This window comes from Mirounga angustirostris, unplaced genomic scaffold, assembly GCF_029215605.1.
Source record: "Mirounga angustirostris isolate CCGP_5_RB_7025 unplaced genomic scaffold, mMirAng1.0.hap1 SCAF_12, whole genome shotgun sequence".
Classification (NCBI taxonomy): domain Eukaryota; kingdom Metazoa; phylum Chordata; class Mammalia; order Carnivora; family Phocidae; genus Mirounga; species Mirounga angustirostris.
In genome coordinates, this window is record NW_026991720.1 from 60,112,488 (window position 1) to 60,138,612 (window position 26,125).

General features: G+C 36.7%; 1 protein-coding gene across 3 annotated transcripts in view; it reads left to right on the forward strand.

Moving 5' to 3' along the window:
• Positions 1–25,648, forward strand: part of ETV1 (ETS variant transcription factor 1) — a 97,462-nt gene extending 71,814 nt beyond the window's left edge. For all 3 annotated transcript variants that reach the window (XM_054505272.2, XM_054505273.2, XM_054505271.2), the window contains 5 exons: positions 5,456–5,522; positions 7,127–7,197; positions 10,443–10,612; positions 16,320–16,421; positions 21,220–25,648. In XM_054505272.2, the coding sequence (XP_054361247.1) occupies positions 5,456–5,522; positions 7,127–7,197; positions 10,443–10,612; positions 16,320–16,421; positions 21,220–21,441 (632 nt within the window). In that variant the 3' untranslated portion in view covers positions 21,442–25,648. The remainder of the gene's footprint in view (positions 1–5,455; positions 5,523–7,126; positions 7,198–10,442; positions 10,613–16,319; positions 16,422–21,219) is intronic.
• The last annotated feature ends 477 nt before the right edge of the window (positions 25,649–26,125 follow it).

Sequence of the window (26,125 nt, forward strand, 5' to 3'; positions counted from 1 at the left end):
ATAGAAAATCCATCTTTCTCCATTGCATGCTCATATGAAGGCAAGATCATGTAAAAATACAACATTGGACTTATTCCTCTTTTATAGGGATTTCTCATTTACTCTCAGAGACTTGAGTGCCTAATTAAGCTATCACACTGATTATTGCTAGAAGCATTTAACCAAAAGCATCCAGTGAAAGAGAGGCATTTTCCCCAAATCAGCGCTGTATTTCCCAATATGGCTTTAAGGTGCAAGAGACAGAAAACTCAACTCTTTAGTTTCATACCTGACTATCTTAATTTAAAGGCAATTTTAACGGTATTACTAAAGGTGAAGACTAATCAAATCAGATAGTTTGAGGTGTTAGTTTACTGTTCTTAAGTGCCCCTGCATTAACTAGTGCATTGAAATGACAACAGTGCTTTGCTGCTTTGAATTTTTGTAGCATGTTAGATCAGCTAATCATCCCCCGAATTCATGCGTGACAAATTACAGGCAGTTTAGTTTCAGCAAGCTGACTGGGCCCATGCTAAGTGTCCTATTGTTGTGCTTTTTGATCCATACATTTCAAAATAATATAAAATCCTTTGTCTTAAATTTACATAATTCAATATATAGATTGAATTTAAAACTTTTTATTTGAAAGAGACTGAGAGAACACGAGTGGAGGAGAGGGGCAGAGGGGGAGGGGCAAGGGGACTCCCCGCTGAGCACAGGACTCCCTGGGGGCTGAAGGTGGGGCTCCACATGGGGCTCTACATTGGGCTCCATCCCAGGACCCTTGGGATCATGACCTGAGCCAAAGTCAGACACTTAACCGACTGAGCCACCCAGGCACCCCTGAATTAAAAACTTTTTAAACCAAAGTCATTTAGCAGCAAACATCAGGGCATAACATTGTAAAAAGAAGCTCAAAAGAGGTACCTCCAAATATTTTGAAAATGTAATAGAGATGCTCACTTAAACCTGATAAATCATAAATTTATAATGAATTTTAAATCAGTATATTTTAAATATCACAGGTTCATCCTTCTCACTAAGTAATTGTTTTAAGAACAGCAAATTAAGATATAAAATAATTTAAATACGTAATTATTTTTAGTTTTAAGTACTGTGGTTCACTCACTTTAAACACTCGTGCGGGACACTTAAAAATAGTTTCTGTTATTAAGGATAAGCACGTATCTTGAATCCTCACTGTTTGGCATTAAGTGAAATGTTGCCCATAGGGTCCCTCTCCACAACCCTTTGAAGGATATCACATATTATTCCCATTTTACAGATGTGGAAGTTGAGAGCTAGACATGTGAAAAAACTAACAAAATGTCACACTCCCACGAAATACCAGAACTGAGGTTCAAAATCAGGTCTGTTAGAAGACAAGGAGCACATTTGTAATCACAGTGCTGTGCTCATGGCCCTAACATCATAAACTACGGACACATAATAGAGCAGAATGAATACGCTGTCCTAGTAACATTTGTGCTTAGGTTAAACAGCAGTTCGTTATTGTTGCTGAATTTTGGGAGCTTTATTCCATGAAAACACATGAATGCATATGTATGCAAGGCCTCCATTTCCTACCACAGAACGTTTGCCTTTGAAGTCCCCGCTTAGCTAGTTTGGTTCTTAGTTGAGCATTTAGCAAAAGTTAAAATGTAATGCCAAACTTCATTGGTTGGATTTTTTATTAGATAAGGTAGAAATGAAAGCAGCAGGCAATTTAATTAGCAGTAATTTTTCTGGGCAAGTCATTACTTTGATGAACTTCAGAGCAATGTTTATGGCTCCTAATTAACCATGTTAGTCATTTGATTGAATAATCACTTTGGAAATGTTTCTACAATTTGATTAGAGTCTGACCCACTCTGATAGTCATAAATTAACTGATACCACTTTAGGATAACATGACTTTAGTTACTTGAGGGGAATAAACTCCTCTTAGCCATATTTTTTTCAGGCTTCTCTGGACTCTATAAGGGATACCGATTTTAAGGATAGACTGGATTTAAACAGTGCTCGCCAAGTGTCTCAATTTCAAGAGCTGATGTTAATTTTATTTACTCCGGAGTATAATAAATAGTATTAAGAATGGCAAAAACACAATTATATTCTTTTTTTTTTTAAGATTTTATTTATTTATTTGAGACCGAGAGAATGAGATACAGAGAGCATGAGAGGGAGGAGGGTCAGAGGGAGAAGCAGACTCCCTGCCGAGCAGGGAGCCCGATGCGGGACTCGATCCCGGGACTCCAGGATCATGACCTGAGCCGAAGGCAGTCGCTTAACCAACTGAGCCACCCAGGCGCCCCACAATTATATTCTTATATATGTATTTTTCCCCCCTAAATTGCCACTCATGGCTTTTCTTAGAACTTAGATCTCAAGTTTGGTCTCTGGAAGTGTAATAGAGGTTCTGGCTTTAGCCTTATTATAAATCATTAATATATTATGAATTTTAAATCAGTATACTTTATTTTTTTATTTTTTTTACAGATTTTATGTAGTCATTTGACAGAGACACAGCGAGAGAGGGAACACAGCAGGGGGAGTGGGAGAGGGAGAAGCAGGCTTTCCGCCAAGCAGGGAGCACGATGCGGGCTCTATCCCAGGACCCCGGGATAATGCCCTGAGCCGAAGGCAGACACTTAACAACTGAGCCACCCAGGTGCCCCTAAATCAGTATACTTTAAATGTCATACTGATAAGTAGAATTTATGAAAAAATATTACAGAATTAGCACAAGAAATAACAAATCGGCAAGGTCCATAGAGACGTGGGAATTAGTGAAATGATCATCACATTCTATCTTTGATGTCACATGCCCAGGATTGTGCTTATTTTGTATTATGTTACAGCACTTTTATAAGATGTTCCTTCAACTTTGACTTGAGCGTTTCTTATAAATGCTTGAATTTCCTCTCCTCCTCTTTTTGTCCCCCCCTGGGGAGGAAAGACTGCATTTAGTCACACTTACATATAATAGAGTTTAATCTATAGGTTTTCCTCAAGCCTCAAGAGCAGCCTACAGCCATACCCCAGCTGGGCAGCAGTCAGTAAAAGTGTTTTGTGGCAGGCTGTCAACATTGGTACAACAAAATTCTTACCTGTAAACAGCTGCTGAACTGATGGCAGAGTCATTAACACTGTCCCTCCTAGGCCCAGCTGCTCTGAGGGTCCTATGCCTGGCAATAAATCAACATAACATTAAAAATTAATTTGAAGTACCACTGGTTAAAAAGTATGGATAAAATGGACTGCTAGCTCTTTGGTAACGCAGAAGTTCAACTACTCTGCAACCCCATTGTAAGTTTCTTGATATCAGGAAACAAGATAAACTCTGTCTTTTGCAGGGTCAGAATTATATACTAGATCATATGTTATATAAAGAAGGCAAGGTGTTCTAAAATGTTTGATAATGAGTTCTATATTGTTTTCAACTCATAAGCTTGTTGATTTCTACATACTTTTTAAGTGTTATCGCTATTACAAATTGCCATTCAGATATTTTTTACTAAAACCATGTAAGCTTTTTTCTTTGAAAAATTATCTCATATTTTGGTTGACATTAATCACCAGGCAATTTTTTTTTTTTTAAATCAGATAGACTTTAAAAATGGAACATTCCAGACCAAGAAAGAATGGCCCCTAGGCCAAATAAATAGTGCTAATTATCTGTTATAACATGAAAGTCTGTGGATGGATAGTTAAGAAGAGATGAGGGTCTTTAGCTCCAATTCATTTAAATGTTCTTTATTCCTTGTTCAGAAATCATGTAGTTGCTACAAGTGGTAGAATGGAGGACATACTCTTATATTAAATAGGACATTTGTCCTATGTATCTTATAAGTTTATTTTTGTATGTGTTGAAAGTTTCAAAAACTTGAGGATACCTGCAGATGATAGAATTAGTTTAGTCACATATATTTAAACATTCCTACAGAATCTTATATGTTATGTACAGGCTTGGGCCCAGGTTCATGGGACCTAAAATATAAAATTTGGGGAACCTTCTGAAAGAAAAAGAAAAAGCAACAGCATCTACAAAATGAGTTGCAGGGCATCGGAAGGGATTCCTGTAAATGGAGGGTCCTTCCTGAAGCTACAACTTCATTGGCTTCACCAGAAATCAACCTCTGGTCATGTGAGTGACATTCTATTCAGAATCAAAGAACTTGAGCCTGTAATAGACTTTACTTATTTATTTATTTAAAAGATTTTATTTATTTGACAGAGAGATAGCGAGAACAGGACACAAGCAAGGGGAGTGGGAGAGGGAGAAGCAGACCCCTGCCGAGCAGGGAGCCCGATGCAGGGCTCGATCCCAGGAACCCCGGGATCATGACCTGAGTTGAAGAAGGCAGACGCTTAACAACTGAGCCACCCAGGCGCCCCTACTGTAATAGACTTTAGATAACATCTGATCCAACCCTTTATTTTATATAAGCTTAGATACAGAATGACTTATCTAAAGTCATTTAGCTTTATTAGAGGTAAGAACTGGAATTTTAATCTTTTGTCTCCTAGTCCATATGTCTGTCCTTTTCCCTATACCTAGGCTACTAAACATGTTAAATACACAGCCATTACTATGACTCAAGTTTAACCATTAACCAAGTTTATTTTCTCAGTGATGAGTTAACTTAGGTTGCATCATAATAGTGTTTGCTATGAAATGGTTGGATTTCTGTTTTATAGCCCCATTCGTTTTGAATATTACCTGTGTGCTTAACAAAATAAAAAGGCAGTCATACTTTTTATCTGGGGGTGAAAAATAGCAGTCACCTTAAAAGACTAGAGTAATTTTAAGAGATGTGGCAGTTTTGTCTTTTCATAATAATTTCTAACAGTGTTCCTGAAATAAACCATGACTGAGTCTTTGTTGATCTTTGCTTTGAATACCATGGGATATACAAATTTACCCCACAAATGCCCCAAATGTATCTTTACTCATGACCCCATTTGTTCCAAGGGTACTCTCACATTCATGTGGGGTTGCAGGCGAGCCATCCTTTAGTAAACGTGGGGAAAACTTTGAATTTACATGCCTGTTGAACAGAATCTGTGTCTGCCATGATATGCTTCTCATTTTTCCATTCTTTTTTTTTTTTTTTTAAGATTTATTTATTTATTTAGAGAGAGAGCAACCTGGGGGAGGGGCAGAGGTAGAGAGAGAGAATCTCAAGCAGACTCCCTGCTGAGCTTGGAGCCCAACGCGGGGCTCCATCTAACAACCCTGAGATCATGACCTGAGCCGAAATCAAGAGTCGGACGCTTAACCGACTGAGCCACCGAGGTGCACCTCATTTTCCCATTTCCTGTGTGGGCCCTGTCTGAAATGTTAACTACCCATTGAGAAGCTCTCCTCATGGAGACTCATGTCAGTTTCTGTTATTTTCCTGTCTGCACTCTGTTGGTAACAGCACATTTTCAGCTCCAAACTTCTCTTTGACTGATGTTTTTCTTCTTTCAGAAGTGCCTAGCTGCCACTCCATTTATATGAGGCAAGAAGGCTTCCTGGCTCATCCCAGCAGAACAGAAGTTAAGTTTTCTATTATTGAAATTCTTTGTAAATACAGTCAAAATTATCAGAGGTACCAAAGATGCAGTCATTTGATTAATCATTATATTTTATGAAAAAATCACTTATGTTCCCTAAGCCACTATTTTAAAACTTCATCTTTTTAAAGTAAAAGGAAGATGTTTCAGGTTATGTTATCTTGAATTTGGTTGTTAACAAGAGTCATGTGCACATAAACAGCTGAAAAGTAGATTTCTGTATTCTTTTTTTTTGTCAACAACCACATCCTTTAAAAACAGAACATGTGCTTTATAGATTAGTCTACCTTACTACTCTCTACTGAAGTTTATCTTTGAGGAATTTCAGTTTTGCTCTAAGAGCTAAGTCTGTGTTTTGAAATAAAAGAGAGTAGATTTAAATATACTTGCCTTTATATATCCTGGATTTTTCATTTTTAGACAAGTAATTGTTAAGAATGGAATTTCACAAGAGAGGCCTACAGAAGGGAGTTTTTATTGTGGATGTGTTCATGGTAACCATGGTGGGAAAGCTTTGATCTAATGGACTTTGATACCTGCAAAGTAATGGATAACAAGGATCTTCTCTGGGTACATTCCCTATTAAGGTGTTTCTGGAAATATGTGCATGGTTTATGACATAAACGTTCTGTTTCCTCAGTAAGATGGGATAGGTGCATCTTCTTTAGGTTAGGTCTAATACTGGTTGTTTTGCATAAGTGATACTGATAGAAGTAAATGCTTATATTTAAAGAAGAGTATAATAAGCTGGTAAATCCAAAATACTTGGGACCAAAAATTTAGCAGAAATCCAGTGTAATTATTGTCACTGCTATTGTTAATATTATGTACTCACCGTAGAGACCAGTACATCTGAGAAAGAAAACTGTGACTAAAGTATATGAAATTTCTTACTGGTAATTAAAGACGGCAACGATTCAGTGAAGGTCACAGTCAAGGATATATGGGGGAGAAAATGATTGCTAAAAGCTGTTGATTTATTTTGCATTTTTTCTGTGGACTTAGTTTTGTTACAGGAAAAAAGGACAGTTAAAAAGGAAAATTAAAACTGTCTTGGCTGTTGAAGATGAAAACATAAGGTTAGCCTAGCTAAATATTTCTCTGGGGAAGTAAGAGGTAAACTGAATGCGTTTCAGTTTATCAGGGTAATTGTGCAAGGTAAATATAAGTAACTCATCTTGATTTTCCTCCTGTCTCATGAATAACAAAACTTGGAAGAAAATGAAAAAGGAGATGGTATCTTGTAATTTCTAGGTTTGGCAGTGTTTACCTGCTTTGTGCTTGGAGTAGTGATAATATAAATATCTACTTGTCATATATCACTGTGCACCAGGTACTATTCTAAACTTGCTGTATTAAATCAGTTAATCCTCACAACAACCCCTTTAAGATAGGTGATTCATTATCATTCCCATTTTATAGGTGAGGAAACAGAGACACAGAGGCTGAAGAGTGTGTCTAAGGTCATGGAGCTAAAAAATGGCAAAGTCCTTTTCTACCCCAGTTTTTGTGGTTAATGGCTGTATTTTAAATTGCTTGTGAGCTTCATTTGTATCATGAATAAATGTATCCTATTTCCTCCCACAGGCTGTATGTTTGAGAAGGGCCCCAGGCAGTTTTACGATGACACCTGTGTTGTCCCGGAGAAATTTGACGGTAGGTTTCTCATTGCGCTTCAAGTTCCATTTTTTTAAGAGGGAGTGGAGAGATCACCTTTGGCTCTCCTGAAAACAGTTGACATCCCTACTTAAAGATTTCCATGCACATCATTTATGATGCATTCAACTCTTGCTAAACTTTACCTTTTATAAGTTCTCTCTTCCTTCCCCTATTCAGAAGCTTTTTCTTTTGTCCTATGAGAGAGCTCATTTTTAAAGATACTACCAGAGACTATCATTCTTGCTGAGCTTTGTGTAGAGTACGAGGGGTCTTTCCATTGCCCTGCTGAGCACATGCGGCTTGTTGTTCGAGATTTATTGAAAGCTGATCCCATAATTAACAAAGCAGAACAGAAAGCGTGCTACTGTGGATGCACAGATGACTAATGCAGCCTCTTTCCTTTTACTGTTCGTGAAAAGATGCATTATGGAACACAGGAACAACATAGCTGCCCATTTAGTTAGTGATTGTTTGTCGTTCTTTTTTGTTTTTCCTTTTTTTTCCCCCTGGGAAGATGTTCATTACTAATGTGCAATTACTTTGTAATTGCTTAAGATGGAGTTAGGAAAGCATTACCCTTTTAATATCACTCGCTATTGCAGTGAAAAGGTCCCAGATTTTAGAAAAGAGTGTCAAGTTAGATAGAATTTTTTTTTTTTTTTTTTTTTCTTGACAAAGGTGGCAGAAGTCAGCATCTACGAGGAAGCTTGGGGAAAAGTGAACAGTTAGTTGATTTAGTGGTTCTTCAGAGTGGTCTCCGTATTTCCTGCTTTGATTGTTTAACAGGAAATGAGCAGGGACCCTCTGATTAGCTGATTGCACAAACTTTAGGGATCATGGCTGTAATGACTTGGTAGCTCTCAGAAGTTTTTAATTGTCATTATTTAAACAGCGAAGTGCATGTTCAGATTGCTTCTCCATCTCTAATTAGTTTCTTGAAGACTACTCTGTTACTGAGGTTTTTGCTACTCTGGTCCTTTCTCAGAAAGAATGATCATTTGGGGAAGATCTGTTTCCTTAGTCTTCCTTTAAATGGCTAAATTCACTCAAGGTCACAGGGTTAAGCTCTCATAGGGGTCACTTTTTTGGCCTTATTCTAAGTAGCTGTTAGTTTTAAGCTTCGAGCTTCAGTGTGGTAGGTGCTAGTTAGCATCATTAACAGAGTCACAGTTCTTAAAACACAGCCTTTTCTCTTAAGACAAAGCATAAAGCCTTCACTTTTTGGAATGAACTCCATCAGTTTTTTGTTTTGTTTTGTTTTGTTTTTCATTCTTAGTGAGCTTAACATTTTAAGAAATCTTGATTACCAGTATGGACATATAAGGAAATAAAAAGAGCTCAAAACTACTAACAGGCCTAAGTCACACTAATGTTTAGGGAAGCAATCTATCTTGATTATTCCCTTTGACTTTTAAATATTCTTCAACTTTGTACTAAGAAAATGTTTTTTGCAAGATAGTTTTATATTTGATAAGGACTAGAGAACAAGAGAATAGAAAAGCAAAAGGTTATTTTTTCATTGACAAGGCTAGGATAGTCCGTCACATTTATAGGCAGAAACAATCTAGAGATTATAAAATTTGACAGTGTTTCACTCTCTCTGCATAATTGCTCAGTTACCCCCGTGAAAAAATTTGTAAGTCTCTGAAGGAAAAACTGAGATAAATAAAACTGTCATTGAAATCAATATGAAGAGACACTTCTGTATTATCTAGCTTAGACCAAAATGACATAATGATTTCTTTACAGCTATTGACTGAATAATTTTATTTTGGTTGTGGTTTTTAAAAGTGTTGTTCTTTTTGTAATTATTTTAAGAGGTGTAGGTCTGTCTCTTAACCAAAAGAAAGTTTTAAGAAGCTTTGATCTGGTCTGTTTTATAATTCACACTTACTGTGAATAGATTGGCTTGAATATATTCTGTCTGAATTGTTTCTATAGTGGAGAAGAGAAATTCATGCATTAACGATGATATGTTTGTAGGGGCCTAGACACTCAATCCCCAGTGTGACCAATTCCACATATTTTTGGGGATGGTTGACTGGAGGTAGATGTAAATAATCAGGAGTTATGACTGAATTTTTGTTTGTTAAAAACAAAATAACTGACCAGATTTATACCAGAAGAATTACAACACTAACACCCTTATTGCTGTAATCTACTTAATACTACTGGTTTTTACACTATATATAAATAACAAATAAATGTAACAGAAACCAGACTTTCTTGATTAAAAAGATAGATTTATAGAAAGCTCCTGTATATGTGTTTTTAGATTGCACTTTTAGAAAAAGACCAGCAAGCTAAATTCATGTGACTGAAGTGCAAACAAGAGATAAAGAAAAATGAATTTTTATTTGCTGCCAGTTAAGAAAGTGGTAGTGCCAGTATGGAGGTGTGGGGAAAAGATGGTCTGATGATAATCCGATATGCCCTGATTTACCTGTGTGATTTTCCTAATTTACATAAAGTACAGATTACTTAACTCAGAATTTAAGAATTAAATTTCCTGTGAGATGGGACGCCTGGGTGGCTCCATTGGTTGAGCATCCAACTCTTGATTTTGGATCAGGTCATGAGCTCAGGGTCATGGGATTGAGTCCCCCATGGGGTTCAGTGCGAGTCTGCGTGGGATTCTCTCCCTTTCCCTCTGCCTCTCCCCCTGTTCTCTCTCACACAAATAAATAAATAAATCTGTAAAAATAAATAAATAAAAGTAAATTTGCTTTGAAATATTTGCATTAAAATTTGCAAATTTTTTCATGTACTGGTCAATGAGGTATTACAAAGTATAGTTTGCAGAATTTGTACAAATAAAATGTCCAGAGCTTAAAATCAATTACTCCCTCTTCCATGTTGCTTAGAGTAGTGAATAATGTCATTAACAATAAAAGCAAGAAGTGTGATTGGATGGTATGGTTTTTAAATAAATGAGTGAAAACAGAAAGATAGTTATACAAAATTTTAATAAGCAAATGACATTCGTGGATTTATTCTACACCTGTTTGCATTCATTTTGACCCTTATATGTTATATATAGTTGTCTGTAAGTTTGTACAGGTTCTTGGTTTACATTAAATCCTTTAACTGTTTTAAAGCCCTATTTAAAGTGGTAACGTTATATTTCATAGAAACCTGTAAAGTGGTTGTGGCTGAAACATTTTCATGATTGGTTTAATGTAAATTTTATGTAAATGTCATAATATTGCTAATAATAGAAACTTTAACATTTTTTAATTTAGGAGACATCAAACAGGAGCCAGGAATGTATCGGGAAGGACCCACATACCAGCGGCGGGGATCACTTCAGCTCTGGCAGTTTTTGGTAGCTCTTCTGGATGACCCTTCTAATTCTCATTTCATTGCGTGGACTGGGCGAGGCATGGAATTTAAACTGATTGAGCCTGAAGAGGTGGGTTTCGTAGATTTTTGTTAGGAAAATTGGATATATTACAATATAAAGAAACAAATATTGATTAATATGCTAAAAATGTATTTTTTTAATTTTAAAACTTTAGGGAAACCTTCTGAATTAGAAAGTGGGCAAAGGGGGGCGCCTGGGTGGCTCAGTCGGTTAAGCAACTGCCTTCAACTCAGGTCATGATCCTGGAGTCCCGGGATCGAGTCCCACATCAGGCTCCCTGCTCAGCAGGGAGTCTGCCTCTCTCTCTGACCCTCCCCCCTCTCATGCTCTCTATCTCATTCTCTCTCTCAAATAAATAAATAAAATCTTAAAAAAAAAAAAAGTGGGCAAAGGGAAAAAAAAAGTACATTTAAAATAAGAAATGAATATGACCCTCATGTACATGCAAATGGAGTGTTTTCCTGAAAAACTTCTCAGTTCAATTTTTATTCTCCTCAGGTCTAGCTTTAGGCTTAAAACTACTGTTATTATTACAGCATAACCCACCGATTGCATTTTGGACCTCTACAGAAAGGTGACTTTTATATACAAAAATGTTTGTATCTTACTAAAGGTGCTTTCTCAGCTACTATTAAAATCGACTTTAGTTTACATTAGTCAAGAAAGCAATGGATGCCTTTTTTTTTTTTAAAGATTTTATTTATTTGTCTGAGAGAGAGAGAGAGAGAAAGAAAGAATGCACATAAGCAGGGGGAATGGCAGAGGGAGAAGCAGGCTCCTGGCTGAGCAAGGAGCCCGATGCGGGACTCGATCCCAGGACCCTGAGATCATGACCTGAGCTGAAGGCAGACGTTTAACCAACGGAGCCACTCAGGCATCCCTGGATGACTTGCAATTAACATGCCTATGCCTGCTCATATTGGCTATAGGGTCTAAACACCTCAAAAACATGTAAAATCTAGGAAGATATCCAGCTATTTTGAACCCAAAGTGATTAGTTTAGATTAGTATAGACTGGACATCTACAACCTAGGCTAATGGGCCCATACATCTTAAATTTTCTGCCCTCTGAAACTGTATATTCATTCATAATCAGATAACATGTCCTTGTTTGATATCCAGAAAATAAGTCATCTTCCTTATTTAAGAGATGGTCTGATTCAAATTTGTATTAAAAGAAGTTTGAAATAAAAGGAGCTGGTTAGCATAATTATGTCTAATTCAGATTATATCAATACACTAGTGGTCTAGAGGGTTAGCTTTGCATCTCCATTGCCCTAATGAAACACACACGCACAGAGGGCTCGATATCAGAATTTGAAAATATCCATCATCTAGTATGGGCTAAGTATTTGGGTATTTGAATTTCATAGTGTGTCTAAGGCTTAATTTGTCTGTCAAAGGAAATTCATTTTTATGTAGATGTGCTTAAATGATGTAAGTGAAAGACCCGTAAAAATGTGAAGCACTAACAAAGGGAGACTGGAAACACTTAATGTAAAGTAACTTGCAAGCCCTTTAACATGATGGGAGTGTATGCTCTTCACCTCATCACACATGTTAATAATCACTGCAAGAGTTGGTTCATCCTAGAACTGAGTACATTCAACAGGAATTTATATCAGTTATTTCCCTTTACCTACAACTAAAATGAAGTGAGCAGAAACAGAACTTTTTATTTTTGCCATATATTTGTTAAGGTGAAAAAATTACTGAATTATGTTGGTCACTACTGATCTCAGAAGAATAAAATCCTTATGAATGTAATTAAGTTCTTTAGCAGTTGTTGACTTTCATGATGTTCAGGTTGAATAAGAAGAATAGAAGACTTGAACAGATGACCATTAACTTCATCAGATTCTGAATTTCTGTGATTTTTAAATGCACGAAAGGCATACCATTACCTCTGCTCAATACAATAAACATTTAGATACCTTTCTGTGGAAGACTCATAAAGTAAAAAAGGGCCAGGTGATTCAGAGTCAGTAGACCATTTCCAAAAAGTAACTAACTCAGTGGTAGTTGTTCAGTAAGTACTAAGCCTCCTAAGGCTTTTGTTCACAACGAAACAACACATTTCTCATGCCTCTTTGCTCACTGTTGCAGTTGCTTCCATTAGGCAATGGCTGTGCCATTTAAATTTATTCTTTGGGAAGTCTTTGTGAAATTTCTTTAGCCTCTGTGGCCCACGGTCGCCCTCCTCCTTGTACCACACAGGAACTCTTTGGGGGTCTCTCTCAGCATGGCTCCTGGAAGGTGCCTCTGAAGCCATTCTTGTAGGAGATACTCCTTGATTCATTTCTTCCTATTTCATTTTGCAGTTTAAAATGATATTGAGTGAGGCTGTCATCCTGGGCTGATGATCTGCTCAGTGTGTTTGGGTAACATTAGCAAGCACGTGCTCTTTAACATCTCTCTTTTTGAGATATTTGAGATAATGAGAAGTTATTTTCAAATTCATCATAGATCCTAGGGAATTGTCTCAGGGAACAATTATTAACATAGTAAAGCATCTCTAGGTCTCAGAGAAGAAGTCTTTCAAAGTTACTCAAACTTGTTGAGCTAGAAGAGTTACCAGGAACTCTGATAACCAGGACCTGATTGTGGTTTCCAGGTTTACTGTTGGGTATTCAAACATGATTTTTAAAAATCAATTAATGCTTGAGCTATTACATTTTCCTACTTAATTCATTTGACAGTAAGTGATTTTTTTTTTAAAGATTTTATGTATTCATGTATTTGAGAGAAAGAGAGTGTGTGAGGGGAGGAACAGAGGGAGAGGGACAAGCAGACTCCGCGCGGAGCGCAGAGCCCGACATGGAACTCGATCCCACAGCCCTGAGATCCTGACCTGAGCTGCAGGCAAGAGCTCAACCCTTAACTGCTTAACCAACCGTGCCACCCTAGTGCCCCAAGAGAGATTTTCATAGTGTAGTCGCCTTTTCGGTTTCCTTACTAGCAGTCGAAGTTTTCACTTGAAGGCGTATCGTAAGGAAGTCACTGGAAGCGTTACCACCACAACACCCACTCCATGTTGAGAACGCTGCGTTGGCTTTGAGCGGTGTGGGAGGTAGTAGTGATGCGTGGCTCCCCATGAGCGCTGAGTGGGCTGAGTTGGTAGGTGGTCTAACCTATCCTGGAAATTAGTTGTGTTATTTGTTGACTTTAAGTTTCAGTCTTTTTTTGTTTTTATTCTGGTGGTAACAACATTTCACATGGGCTCCACCCTCTTCCAAATTTTTAGGTGTCCAATACAGTATTGTTAACTGTGGGCATGCTGTGGTAGAGCAGGTTTCTAGAACTTACCTTGCATAACTTGTCTGCATCTCGGAGGTGTTTTGGTGTGTCCCCCTTCCCCTTATGATGAATGTGACATTGAACAAATCCAAACACCTCTAAGAATATATTTTATTCTTTTAAAATGTCTCCTAATACCCACTTGTGCTGAGAATTAACTGGCATCCTAAAAGTCAGAATCTGCTTATGGTATCAAAAAAAAAAAAAAAAATCGTCTTTCTCTCCCTAGAGACTTCCACTGGGTTATCTTTTTTTTTTTTTTTTTTAAGATTTTTATTTACTTATTTATTTTTGTGGAAGGGAGAGAGAGAGAGAGAACGCACTCCAGCATGAGCAGGGTTGGGGGGGGGCTGAGGGAGAGGGAGAAGCAGACTGAGCGGGGAGCCTGATTTGGGGCTCCATCCCAGGACCCTGGGATAATGACCTGAGCCAAAGGCAGATTCTTAACCAACTAGGCCACCCAGGCACCCTCCACAGGGTTGTCTTAAAGTTGGTTGCAAGTATTTTACTTTCTGGGTGCATCCTGGTGAATTTCTAGAGGAGAATCATTTATAAATGAAAAGGTATTCAGAAACTGGTGTTTAATTTAAGGAAATATTAAGAGTTTATTTTCATGGCCCTTCGAGGTTAGCATGCTCTTCAGTTGCCAAATCTGTTAAAGATTTGCTGATGTCCATTGTTAGGTTTTTTTTTATTATTATTATGATATGTTAGTCACCATACATTATATCATTAGTTTTTGATGTAGGGTTCCACAGACCTGTACCTCTGAAACAAATAAAACATTATATGTTAAAAAAAAAAAAAAAAAAAAAAGAAGAAGAAGAAGAAGATAGTAAGAAGGAGAAAATGAAGGGGGGAATCGGAGGGGGAGACGAACCATGAGAGACTATGGACTCTGAAAAACAAACTGAGGGTTCTAGAGGGGAGGGGGAGGGGGGATTGGTTAGCCTGGTGATGGGTATTAAAGAGGGCACGTTCTGCATGGAGCACTGGGTGTTATACGCAAACAATGAATCATTGTTAGGTTTTTAAAAGACATTTTATTTAGATAATATGGCTTTCATTTCTTACTGCCACCCTCCCATTGCACTATTGCTTCGAACACTTAGATTAAAATGAAGTTTATCTCTGGAAAATTCGGGTGTGCCTGCCATGGTGACTGCTTGGATACGTAGTCATGTTCCCGTTACATCACATCTCTCTGCTCTTAAAGAAGTATCCTGATGCATGTGGCGAAATTACATTGTATCTTCATTCAGGAAATACAAATTAGGGAGAGAGAAAATAGCAAGGATCAGTATTTTTGAAAGAAAAAAACCCTGGGGAAAGGTAATTGCTAATAAAGTGGAGAGAGACAGAACGATCTCTCTGAAAAGCAGTCTATTTTAGGATATGTGACATAGCAACAACTTGGAATTTCATAGAAATGAAGGAAAACACTAACCCTATTAGATAATGTTCTCTTGGGGTTGCCTAGGTATGCACGACAGCTGCAGTTTCTGCTCAGACGAATAAAATACGGAAATTAATGAGAACCTGACTTTAGCTGGGGTAGCAGAAGCAGGCTGCATGGTTCAGTGTAATGCTTCAGCCAGCCCAGGGTGGCGGTGAGGTGGGGGGGGGGTATGTATATATACATTGAGGAAGGAGGGTTCCTTGGAAAACTCTGCTTTGCCAGAGAAGTTGCTCCTCCAAAGCCACCTCCTCAGAAGCTCTGAGGTTTTTCACTGAACAACAAAGTGGACATTCTGCTTTAGAGATTTTTGTTTGTGGATTCATGTACATGGTGACCTTTTCCACTTCCTTCTTATTTTTAGTATCCAATTACTGTTCTCTAAATGAATGCTTAATTCTCCACTTTAGTATTGTTCACAGTTTTATTCTGATGCTGCTTTGGGCAATAAAAATTATTTGCAGTTCAGATTATGAATTTGTATACTATTTCCTCTGTTACACATACAGTGCCACTTGTTCATTCTTTTCTTCGGTAGCAAACAGCATATTTTTTTTTTCTTTAGTTTATCATAACCTTAGAAAACACTTTTACAAAGAGATCCCTAAGCTGTTCTTGGTCTATAGGTTTTATCAGAAAAACTAAGAAGGAAAAAACAGGCAGTATATCTCAGAATGGGAAACTTGCCTCATTTTGGTGAATTGCAGCCTGTTCATTCCCACTGTAAACACATCCCCTTATTTCCATTTGATTTTGTATCCAAAACAATAGTGACAAAGAATTCTATTGTGAAGTTGCAGAATGATCACTGCACGCCTGGTTTAAAAGCAAACCAGGACACAGGAAAATTCAGATCATGATAGCTTTTGCCTCTTTACTTATGTCTTTAATTTGGATGTGTTTTGGAAGATTTGGAAGTAACTGATTAATTCACTAATGTTTTATGAAATATCTTGATAAGGTAATACTTAACAGTACAATGTGATTCTGTTTTGGTGGCAGGTGGCCCGGCGTTGGGGCATTCAGAAAAACAGGCCAGCTATGAACTATGATAAACTTAGCCGTTCGCTTCGCTATTATTATGAGAAAGGAATCATGCAAAAGGTGAGCAGCTACAGCAGCATTAAAATTCATTGAAATGTTGCACATTAATCTGCATGTCATACTTTAAAAGCCACATGTCATTGCATTGCTGAAGCAAGGTTTTCACTCATTTTAACATATGCTTAGCTCTTGGTTTTGGGTGTATGACAAGCCTTTCTATTTATAAATCCATTGGCATTATAGACCTATGTAATAATACCTTATAGAAACTAGTAGACTTTCTGGAAGTCCCAACTTTACCGTGTTTGGTAAAAAATGTTGTTTCAGTATTAATAGTCCCATATAGTCCCAGAAGTTGTCGATAGTCTGCTACATTCTCCACAGTTACATAATTTTGAAATGCTTTTGTTTATGGATTCCAATACTAACTGAATTCTTACTTTTCCCCTTCTTGTCTGAAGTCTTGCCTGGTTTTGCTGTTTGACAGCTTAGTTACCTAAACCATTTATTAAAAATAAGTGTTTGATGTTATTTCATTGGTGAATGAAGTTAAGGTAAATGTATTTTACTTTATTTCAAATGAGCTTCTCTAAATATTTGAAGGTGGCTCTTAAAAACTTATGATAAAACAGATGGAATCCACATAGAACAAAATATACAATTTTTGAAGAAGGTAATGAATAAATGAATAAAGATAAAACGTCGGCTATTTGTTATTGTTACATCCTTCAGCCTTGCATGTGTATTCATGCCTATTGTCTAGGCTGTGAACTAAGTTTATCTTGATTTATCTCTTGTGAACATTACTGTTTTATTTTGCATCCTTTGTTCATGTGGGGGACACAAACTTAGTTATATATTGCAGATTGTGGCATATTTTTATACCACTGTAGTTACGCCAAGAAAAACCAGACCATTTGCTACATGAAACATGCTAGAATAGAGGAAACAGCTTCATTGAGTTTTTAGACCAAAGGGAATCGGTGCTCTGGAGTTTGCCAGCTCTCAGAAGTTACGGTGCCCAAGATGCTTGAAAGATAAGGCTGAATTCATTACTCACTTCTTATTTCCCTGAATCTCACCTTCAAGACATACAACCGTTACCTACCTTCTCCCCTGTCTTCTCCACCTCAACCCTGGGGTCCTTTTTTAATTCCTCCCTTCCTCCCAACGCACCTTTCCCATTTGCAGCCAAATCCTTTCAGACGCATTCCATTCCTTTCATTTCCCTCACTGTCTAGCTAATTCCTGACCCATGGAGTGGGCTGGCTGTGCAGTGGGCTGACACAGTAGGTGCTCAGGTCCCCTGGGCAGTGGTGTGCAGATGTCAAAGAAAATGCACGCAGGATTTAGGTTTGCACGCTGCCTTCTCTGTGGATCACCGTTTTGAACAGAGTCCTCTCCTGCTAAATGGTGGTGCTCTTACTTCATCAAGTTGTTGTCATTATTAAATGAAATAAGGTAAAAGAAACTATTTGCAACTATTTCTTTAGCAGCTAAGATAGACTAGCAAAACGTCTGTCTGCGGCAGAACTTTTGGCATGCTGCTGCATAATATAAGAAAACATAGGTTGTTTAATGGTGCAACATACAAAACTGAAGTCTACTTGTAACGAGCCCCAAAATGAAGGCTTTCTACCATTTTTACAGACATGTTTACTCTTCTTCCTCACATGCCTTGAGCCATTTTCCTTGCTACCATTTGACGCACCTGTGACTCCCCCTTTGCCTCACTGATGTCCTGCCCTCTGTATAGAGTGTCTTGCCTTCTGATTGTACCCAACATCTGCACCATTCTAATGGTTAAGCAATCCTAACAGAGTCATTCAGAGGGTAATTACGCTGTCCTTAAAAAAAACAAACAAAAAACAAAACCCTATGATGTGGAATTTTATCTTTCAGTGTGTAGGGGAAAATGTTTGTATGACCACACTTGTTTCTAAACTTAAATTATATATGTGTGTGGTGTATATTCAGGACAATTACCTGGAAAGATTAGAAATTGAAATCAGAATAATCAAATGGATCAAACATGTAGAAAAACCCTGCTTATTTCAGTAGTTCTGAAAGAGATAAGAAATGATGGAGTTTGGCTTTTAGATTGTACGGGTGTGACCTTCTATTTCAAAACTTAGAAATGCCTAGAGAAATCTGTGCACATATTTTAACAGCAGTTATTTGTGGATGATATCATGATAGATCACTATTTCTTTTGGTTTAATCTATAATTTTTTAATTTTCTGCCAGTTTTTTTATGTTACTTCTGAGATTTAAAAGGTTAACACATTAAAAAAATAAATAAAAGGTTAACACATAATTTAAATATCTAGTCTTTCAAAGCACAGTTCAAAAGATACTTCCTTGTTAACTTCCAATTCATCTCCCCTAAAAAAAAAATTCATGTTTTATCTATCTCAGCACTGTGATTTGGGTATATTTAATGTACAGCATTTTCTAGATTGTAATTGTATTACTAATAATGAAAGACATTATTTCCCTTGGTAATTATCAGCGCTTGTTCTAAACTCCGTGACATTTAACATAGTTCCATAAATATAGTCGTAGTTCCAAAAATGTTTTTTTCGTATGAAAAATCATAGGAAGCCATGAGTTAAGGCAGATTCCTTAAGAGATTCTATAATCTTGATTGCATGCTGTACATTTTAATTCCCCACAGTGATTTATCAAATCATTTCCAATTATAACCAATAGCAACAGGTTGGATAAAAAAACTACCAGCAGCCTGAGGCAAATACCTCTTTTTCTGTGGCTCTAAACAAAACAAAGCAGGTTATTAAAAGCTCTAAGGTCTGCAGGCCATTTTTTTTTTTTTTCTCAAAAAGCTTTGAATAAAGAAATAAAGGGAAAACTGGGATTTCATATCTTAGCTTTGTTTCTGATACTGCCTGTTTTTATTTTTATGGCAGTTTCACCTTTATGAACTTAGTTTCCTTTCTATAAAGGACTAAAGTAAATGAATTTACACCGACTGCTCTGTTTGCCGTGCAATGTCCTAGAGACTTCCATCTCAGTTTTACAAGAGGCTTTCCAAAGAAGCTCTGTTTCACAAAAAAAGGGGAACTGAGGACCGATTAAGAAACATGTACAAGGGGCGCCTGGGTGGCTCCGTCGTTAAGCGTCTGCCTTCGGCTCAGGTCATGGTCCCAGGGTCCTGGGATCGAGCCCCACATCGGGCTCCCTGCTCCGCGGGAAGCCTGCTTCTCCCTCTCCCACTCCCCCTGCTTGTGTTCCCTCTCTCGCTGTGTCTCCCTCTGTCAAATAAATAAAATCTTAAAAAAAAAAAAAAAAAAAGAAACATGTACAAATTCATAAAAGCTAAGTGTTCACTGTATTCAAACCTAAGAATATTCAGATTATTTGGATTCTCTAAATTGGTTCCTCTTATAAGCTAAAACATCCAGGACAAAATAGTGTTGTAAATCTTGGGTCCAGAAGAGTAGCACTCTTTGATAGTTGATTGTTATTTTCCAAACATATACAGATAGTTTACAAACCATGAACTTAACATTCTCCATGGCAAAGCAACCAGCAGTGCCTTTTTTTGATACATAGGAACCCAGAGGCATTGAATAATTTTCGCTTTTCTAAAATTACTAATCTCTGCATACACATGGAGGTTTACCTCAATGTCAATACAAAGAATTGTATTCATACACACACCCCTCCCACCCTCCACCCCCAACCCACTCCTGTTTTTTTGAGAACCTCAGTTTTGTCTGTTAATGGAGGGGGGGTTGCATATTTGTTTCACTCAATTGTTCATAATTTCCTAGAGAAACATTAGTCTTCAAAATTTAAGTTTGGGACATGTCATTCCCTACAAATTATGGTATTTCTCCTTTATTTCAGGCAGCTCTCACATTTCTTTTTCTCATTTCCTCCCTATGCATTGTATATTTTAAATTCCCTTCACTTTTTTACACCTCTTACTTCAGTTTGACGCTTTACACACATCCTTAACTTCTGTCTAATGCATCTTGCCTTCATTTTTAAAAGTGTTGTACCCAAGATAATGCTGTCCTCTTGATCCATCTTTCATTTAAATAAGGCTATGCATCTTTTGGGTGGTTTTTTTTTGTTTTGTTTTGTTTTTTTTTGGTGAGCATACACAGTGCCAAAAAAAAAAAAAAGAGAGAGAAAGAAAAGAACCAGTTCACCCTGTGAATCAGTGAGTCACTAGTCTTGTCTTATTAAGAACACAGCACATTTTTCTCTTAAGGTTTGGAAGTTTAGGTTTTCTACAATTTCAGAAATGTAATATTAAGAGGGAGACACTATACCTTAAAGGCCCAGTTATTTTATAAATAAAGATATAACCATTTAAAACAAAGGACACAAAATTTCACTGTGAGATACCTGCATGAAATCATTGATTTTTCCCCCCTGAAATAACAATGTAAGTTTACCTTTATATTAAAACAAGCAAACTGCTAAGCTTTCTAGCTGTGCCTGGAATGAATGTAATTACTCAAGGTCAATCATTACTCAAGGCCACATTTCCCTCTCTTGGACTGAAGTTCATTGCACAAAGTAAGGACTTTTTTTTTTTGCTTTCATGGATATCTTTTAACATTTGGCTGCTTTCCTTTTGTTATGCTTCCTTTCTGACATATTAAACCATGTTTTTGTTCTTTTCTTTTCCTGCTCTTCCCCATTTGGGGATTGTGAAGATTGTGGTTCTTTTGAGGTTAATTGACATATAACCTTATGTCAGTTTCAGGTGCACAACGTAGTCATTCACTGTCTGTATATATCGTGACATGATCACCCTGGTAAGCTTAGTTAACATCTGTCACCACACGTAAGGATGGGTTTTTCTCTTCCGTATTTTCATCAGGTGGCCGGAGAGAGATATGTCTACAAATTTGTCTGTGATCCGGAAGCCCTGTTCTCCATGGCCTTCCCAGATAATCAGCGCCCACTGCTGAAGACGGACATGGAACGTCACATCAATGAAGAAGACACGGTGCCTCTGTCTCACTTTGACGAGAGCATGGCCTACATGCCCGAAGGGGGATGCTGCAACCCCCACCCCTACAATGAAGGCTACGTGTATTAACACAAGTGACAGTCATGCAGGGCCTCCTCGCGCTTCTCCTCTTTTTGCAGGATGCAGAGACTCTCTGAGTTCTCTTCAATCTTCGTTTGATTTTTGTTGTTTGTATTTTATTTTTAAATAATAATACACAAAAAGGGGCTTTCCTGTTGCATTATTCTATGGTCTGCCATGGACTGCGCACTTTATTTGAGGGTGGGTAGGTGTAATCTAAACATTTATTCTGTGTAACAGGAAGATAATGGGTGAATGGGTGGGGGAATATGGGGATTACTTTTTACTTAGGCTTGGGATGGGGTCCTACAGGTTTTAAGTATGATGAAGCTATATCATGTTTATTTGATTTCATAACAACATAAGAAAGTGTTCATTCTCTCTGGGTATCTATGGTACAGTTAATTCACATTGTGTAAATACCCACTTGGAGACTATTTGCCTTGGGCATTTTCCCCTCTCATTTCTGAGTCTCTGCAAGGTGTACAAAAAACAAACAAAAACAAAAAAAACTTAAAAAAAAAAAAACAAAAAAAACACACAAAAAACCCCTACTGTAAATGGCAGTTTACCTGTTAGAAATGACTGGTTTTGTACCTGTTGTAAAAAGGTATTTAGAGATCGCATTTGCTGTTTTTTGTTTTGTTTTGCTTTCTATCTGACTCACAGAGGATAACCGTAAAACGGGTAATTCTCTCCGAAGTTGAGTGATCACCATGACTGTACATGAGGGGCACAGTTTTGGACTCTGACTCCAAAGCGAGTCACAGGCCAGTAGCATTCCGTGTACCTGGTGCCACCTTGCTGTTGAGACGCAAATCATACTGTCATTTAAATATTTTGGAACCCATTTCAGTTAAATAATGATCTGTCATGGTCCTTTGAGATCTTCATTTAAATGTTAAATCTGGGATCACAATGAAGCAAAAAAAAAAAAAGGAAATCTATCTCACTTCCTTGAGTACATAAAGAAACATTATTTAATCGATAAGAATTAACTGTACTAAATCACATATTATGCTGTTCTAGATACAGCAAGCACTCCTTAAGAAAAATATCCGATACACTAAATAGGTACTATAGTAATTTTTAGACATGGTGCCCGTTGATATGCATTTAAACCTTTTACTGCTGTGTTATGTTGATAACATATATAAATATTAGATAATGCTAATGCTTCTGCTGCTGTCTTTTCTGTAATATTCTCTTTCATGCTGAATTTACTATGACCATTTATAAGCAATGCAGTGAACTACAGATAGCATTTCAGGACAAAATAGATGACTCCAACCATTTATTGCTTAAAAAATAGCTTATGCCATGCTATGCTCTGAGCAGCTTTTATGCACATTGACAAATGAAGAGTAAGCTTCAGCTTGCTAAGGGAAACTGTGGAAACTTTTGTAACTTTTGGTGAAGCAGAAAATTTACAAACTGTCAAAGAAGCTGAGGAAGTTGCTGTATGACATAGTGCTGGCGATGATACCTTGTTTTGGACCCTTGGACACTTGCATAAACGTGATTGGATTGTTTGAAAGAAGAACTTAAAGATTTAAAGTTTCAAAGGTTTTTGTTTTGTTTGTGTTTGGCATTTGGAGAGACTAATTGAAAGCAGGATATGTTGTTTCATTCACCTTGGACAAAAAAAAAAAAAGTAAATGGTGTTATAATATCTTTGAATAGCTTGCTAAACCGTTCAAACAAGAAGCCTGAATTTTGTCCAATCCATCAATATCCCAGAGGAACAACATTTTTTAAGCGCCTACAGTGAAATGTTAAGAAAAAAAAAATCCTAAACACAAAGCCAAATGAACCTATAAAAGCATTTCTTGACGAGCACAGGAAAGATTGTCGAAAGATGATTTCCTGGCTACCCCATTTTCCAGCATGGCACAGATCACAGATCATGTATCTAAACTGAACGGTTATTGGGAAGCCCACATACCGTAATCAATACTACTCACATTTAATCCTACAAAAGGGCCTATTTTAATTTCAACATATGTAGTAACCTTTGATTTCAATGATTGTTCTGCATATACCTTATATATCATTTGGCCCACTATGGGCTAATAAGTATGCCTTAAAAATGAGAACTCCCCCCCCCCACTATGCTCATATGGCCATTTACAGCACTTAGAATAAAAACAAATTTTAAAATATTAAGCTAAAGATTTATTGGAAAGAGAATTAACATATTTGGAGAAATTGAAGGAGTAATTAAAAGTGGGTCTTTAAAATACCATCTAAATGAAATTGTATTGAGGATTCTTTTTCTTTTTTTCCCCTTTTTCTTTTTTTCCTTTTTCTTTTTTCTTTTTAAAGTTCTAGTTCTAATTTCCCATTGGGGAAGAATTGGACTATGAGTTATCTTAAGGGATCAAGGAAGAACTGGTATTAATTATATATTTAAGGACAAACTATTTTTCTGCTTCAGGTAGTGACTCACAAAACAAAATGAGTAATTGGCCAACATTAAGGATATTTCCAATACAGAAGGGTTCAAAACATTGCATTATAAACTCTTTTGGGAAATGTATTCCAAAGTTTTCTTTTTTTTTTAAGTTCTGTTTTTATTCTACTTTTTGTTCGCTTGTTTTTATTTTCAGATAGATTAATAAATCTGGCAGCTGATTTCTGCAAGATTCTCGTGTTTTGAATTTCTAATTGAATTGGCTACTCAAACGTAGAAAATTAATTAAAAATATAACATTTTCCTTCAACTTGGTAAAATAAACTAAAAGAAATATCTCCCCTAGTGTTTGCCACGTGTTGATGATGACAAGCTATTACCCAGGAGACTGATTTCAACAAAGAATCAAAGAATATTATATCCTGAATAACTAATTAAAAATGACTTTCTGTAAGTTATGCCTATGAAAAATGCTGAAAAATAAAAATCCACAAAGCTAACAGTGCAGATCAGTTCTCTCAAATCCTAGAAGGATTTTAGAGGTCATTTATTTGAACCTCCTTTTTACAGATTGTTTTAACTTTCTTTTAGCTGCTATAACAAAGTTAATGGTCTGAAGCTACACAAATGTGTCCTTTTATAGTCCTGAAGATCAGAAATCCAAAATGAGTCTAAAGGTGCTAAAATCAAAGTGTGTGTGTAGGACCTGTTCCTTTTCAAAGGCTCCAGGGGAGAATCCCATTTTAACTTCTTCCACTTTTAGAGGCTGCTGACGTTTCTGGCTTCCAGCTCCCGGCTCCTGGCTTGGTCACTCCAATGTCTGTTTCTGTGGTCACATCCCTTTGTCTACTAAAGTCTGTTGTTCTTCCTCTGCCTACCTCTTCTAAGGACACTTGTGATTTCATTTAAGGTCTACCCTGGATAATCTCTCCCTCTCAAGATCTTTAACTCGATCATATCTTGGAAGTCAATATCGTTTATGGGTTCCCAGGATCAGGACGTGGCTATGGAGGAGCATGAGGAGGGTGCTGTTACTCAGCCTGTCATGTAGATGAAGACACTAGTAAAAACACTAATTGATTTACCTATGGGCAAAAAAAGTTCTATTGTTGGAGGTAGGATTAGAAGTTACTGAAGAACATTTTTGTTTACCGTTGAAATAGTTTTACTTCTTAGAAATGGTACTGAAAGCATTCTATTAAAGTTTGCCTGTTCCACTAAAGCATCTGGTAATGGCATCAAGCTTTTACGTGATTTAATAACCCCTCATGTAAATATTAGGTAATGAGAGAAAAAAAGTAAGGTGTGATAATTACAGAGTAGTAGCACAGTTAATTCTGTTGTCCAAGCCAGAGATATATTTTTTAAATAAATTTCTTTTTGTGCTAGAATGACTTGTTACTATACGATCTTAACATCTGTAAGGGATTCCTATTTTTTAGGTGAGGATTACAGAGTATGTCTGTCACTCAAAAGAACAATTCTAAAATATGAGTCAACTAATCTTTATACGACAAGGACAGAAATCTTTTACCCACTGTTATAGTGTTTAATTAGATCATGGGAGTTTCTAAAATGAGTTACTTGGTCTATCAAGCAATACTTTCAAGAGCATGTAAGGACAAAACATTAGAAGGCTATTTATTTTGTACTGGGTATCTTAAAAGAGAAAAAGTAAAATGTAAAAATAAGTGAGTGAGCTCTTTTCCAATTGGAGTTTGACATGAAGAAGGAGAATATAGAGTTGTAAAAAAAAAAAAAAGAAATTAGGTCAAAATAATAAAAGAAAATTAAAAAGCCTATTGAGCATATTAAGCAATTGTGATAAGAATTTCATAATAACCAAGATTCCAGAAAATATCAGTGTTGCACATGATACTGAAGAATTTGGCCTAATAACTCAGAACTGAACTAGTACTTTCAGGGCTTGACTTTAATATGTATTTTTTTTAACATGAGACTCCTTTAGAAAGATTAATTTATAAAAAAAATTATGGAAAAATACAGTGTAAGAAGAGTGGGCAACTTTATAGAAGTAATAATGATTTTAGAATGTTAAATTATATATAAAATAGCTATGGTTTAGGAATTCATATGTAGGGTAGGTTTTTGTTTTTATTCTGCACATAGACTCCAATATTCTTATTTACTTCCATTCTAAAATGGTATTTATGTTTCTATGTGGAAGACATTTTTAATTCACTTAGATGTATTGAAATTATTTTAATTCACTTAGATGTATTGAAATTATGGTTTGAGAAAACAGACTATGAAATTTGT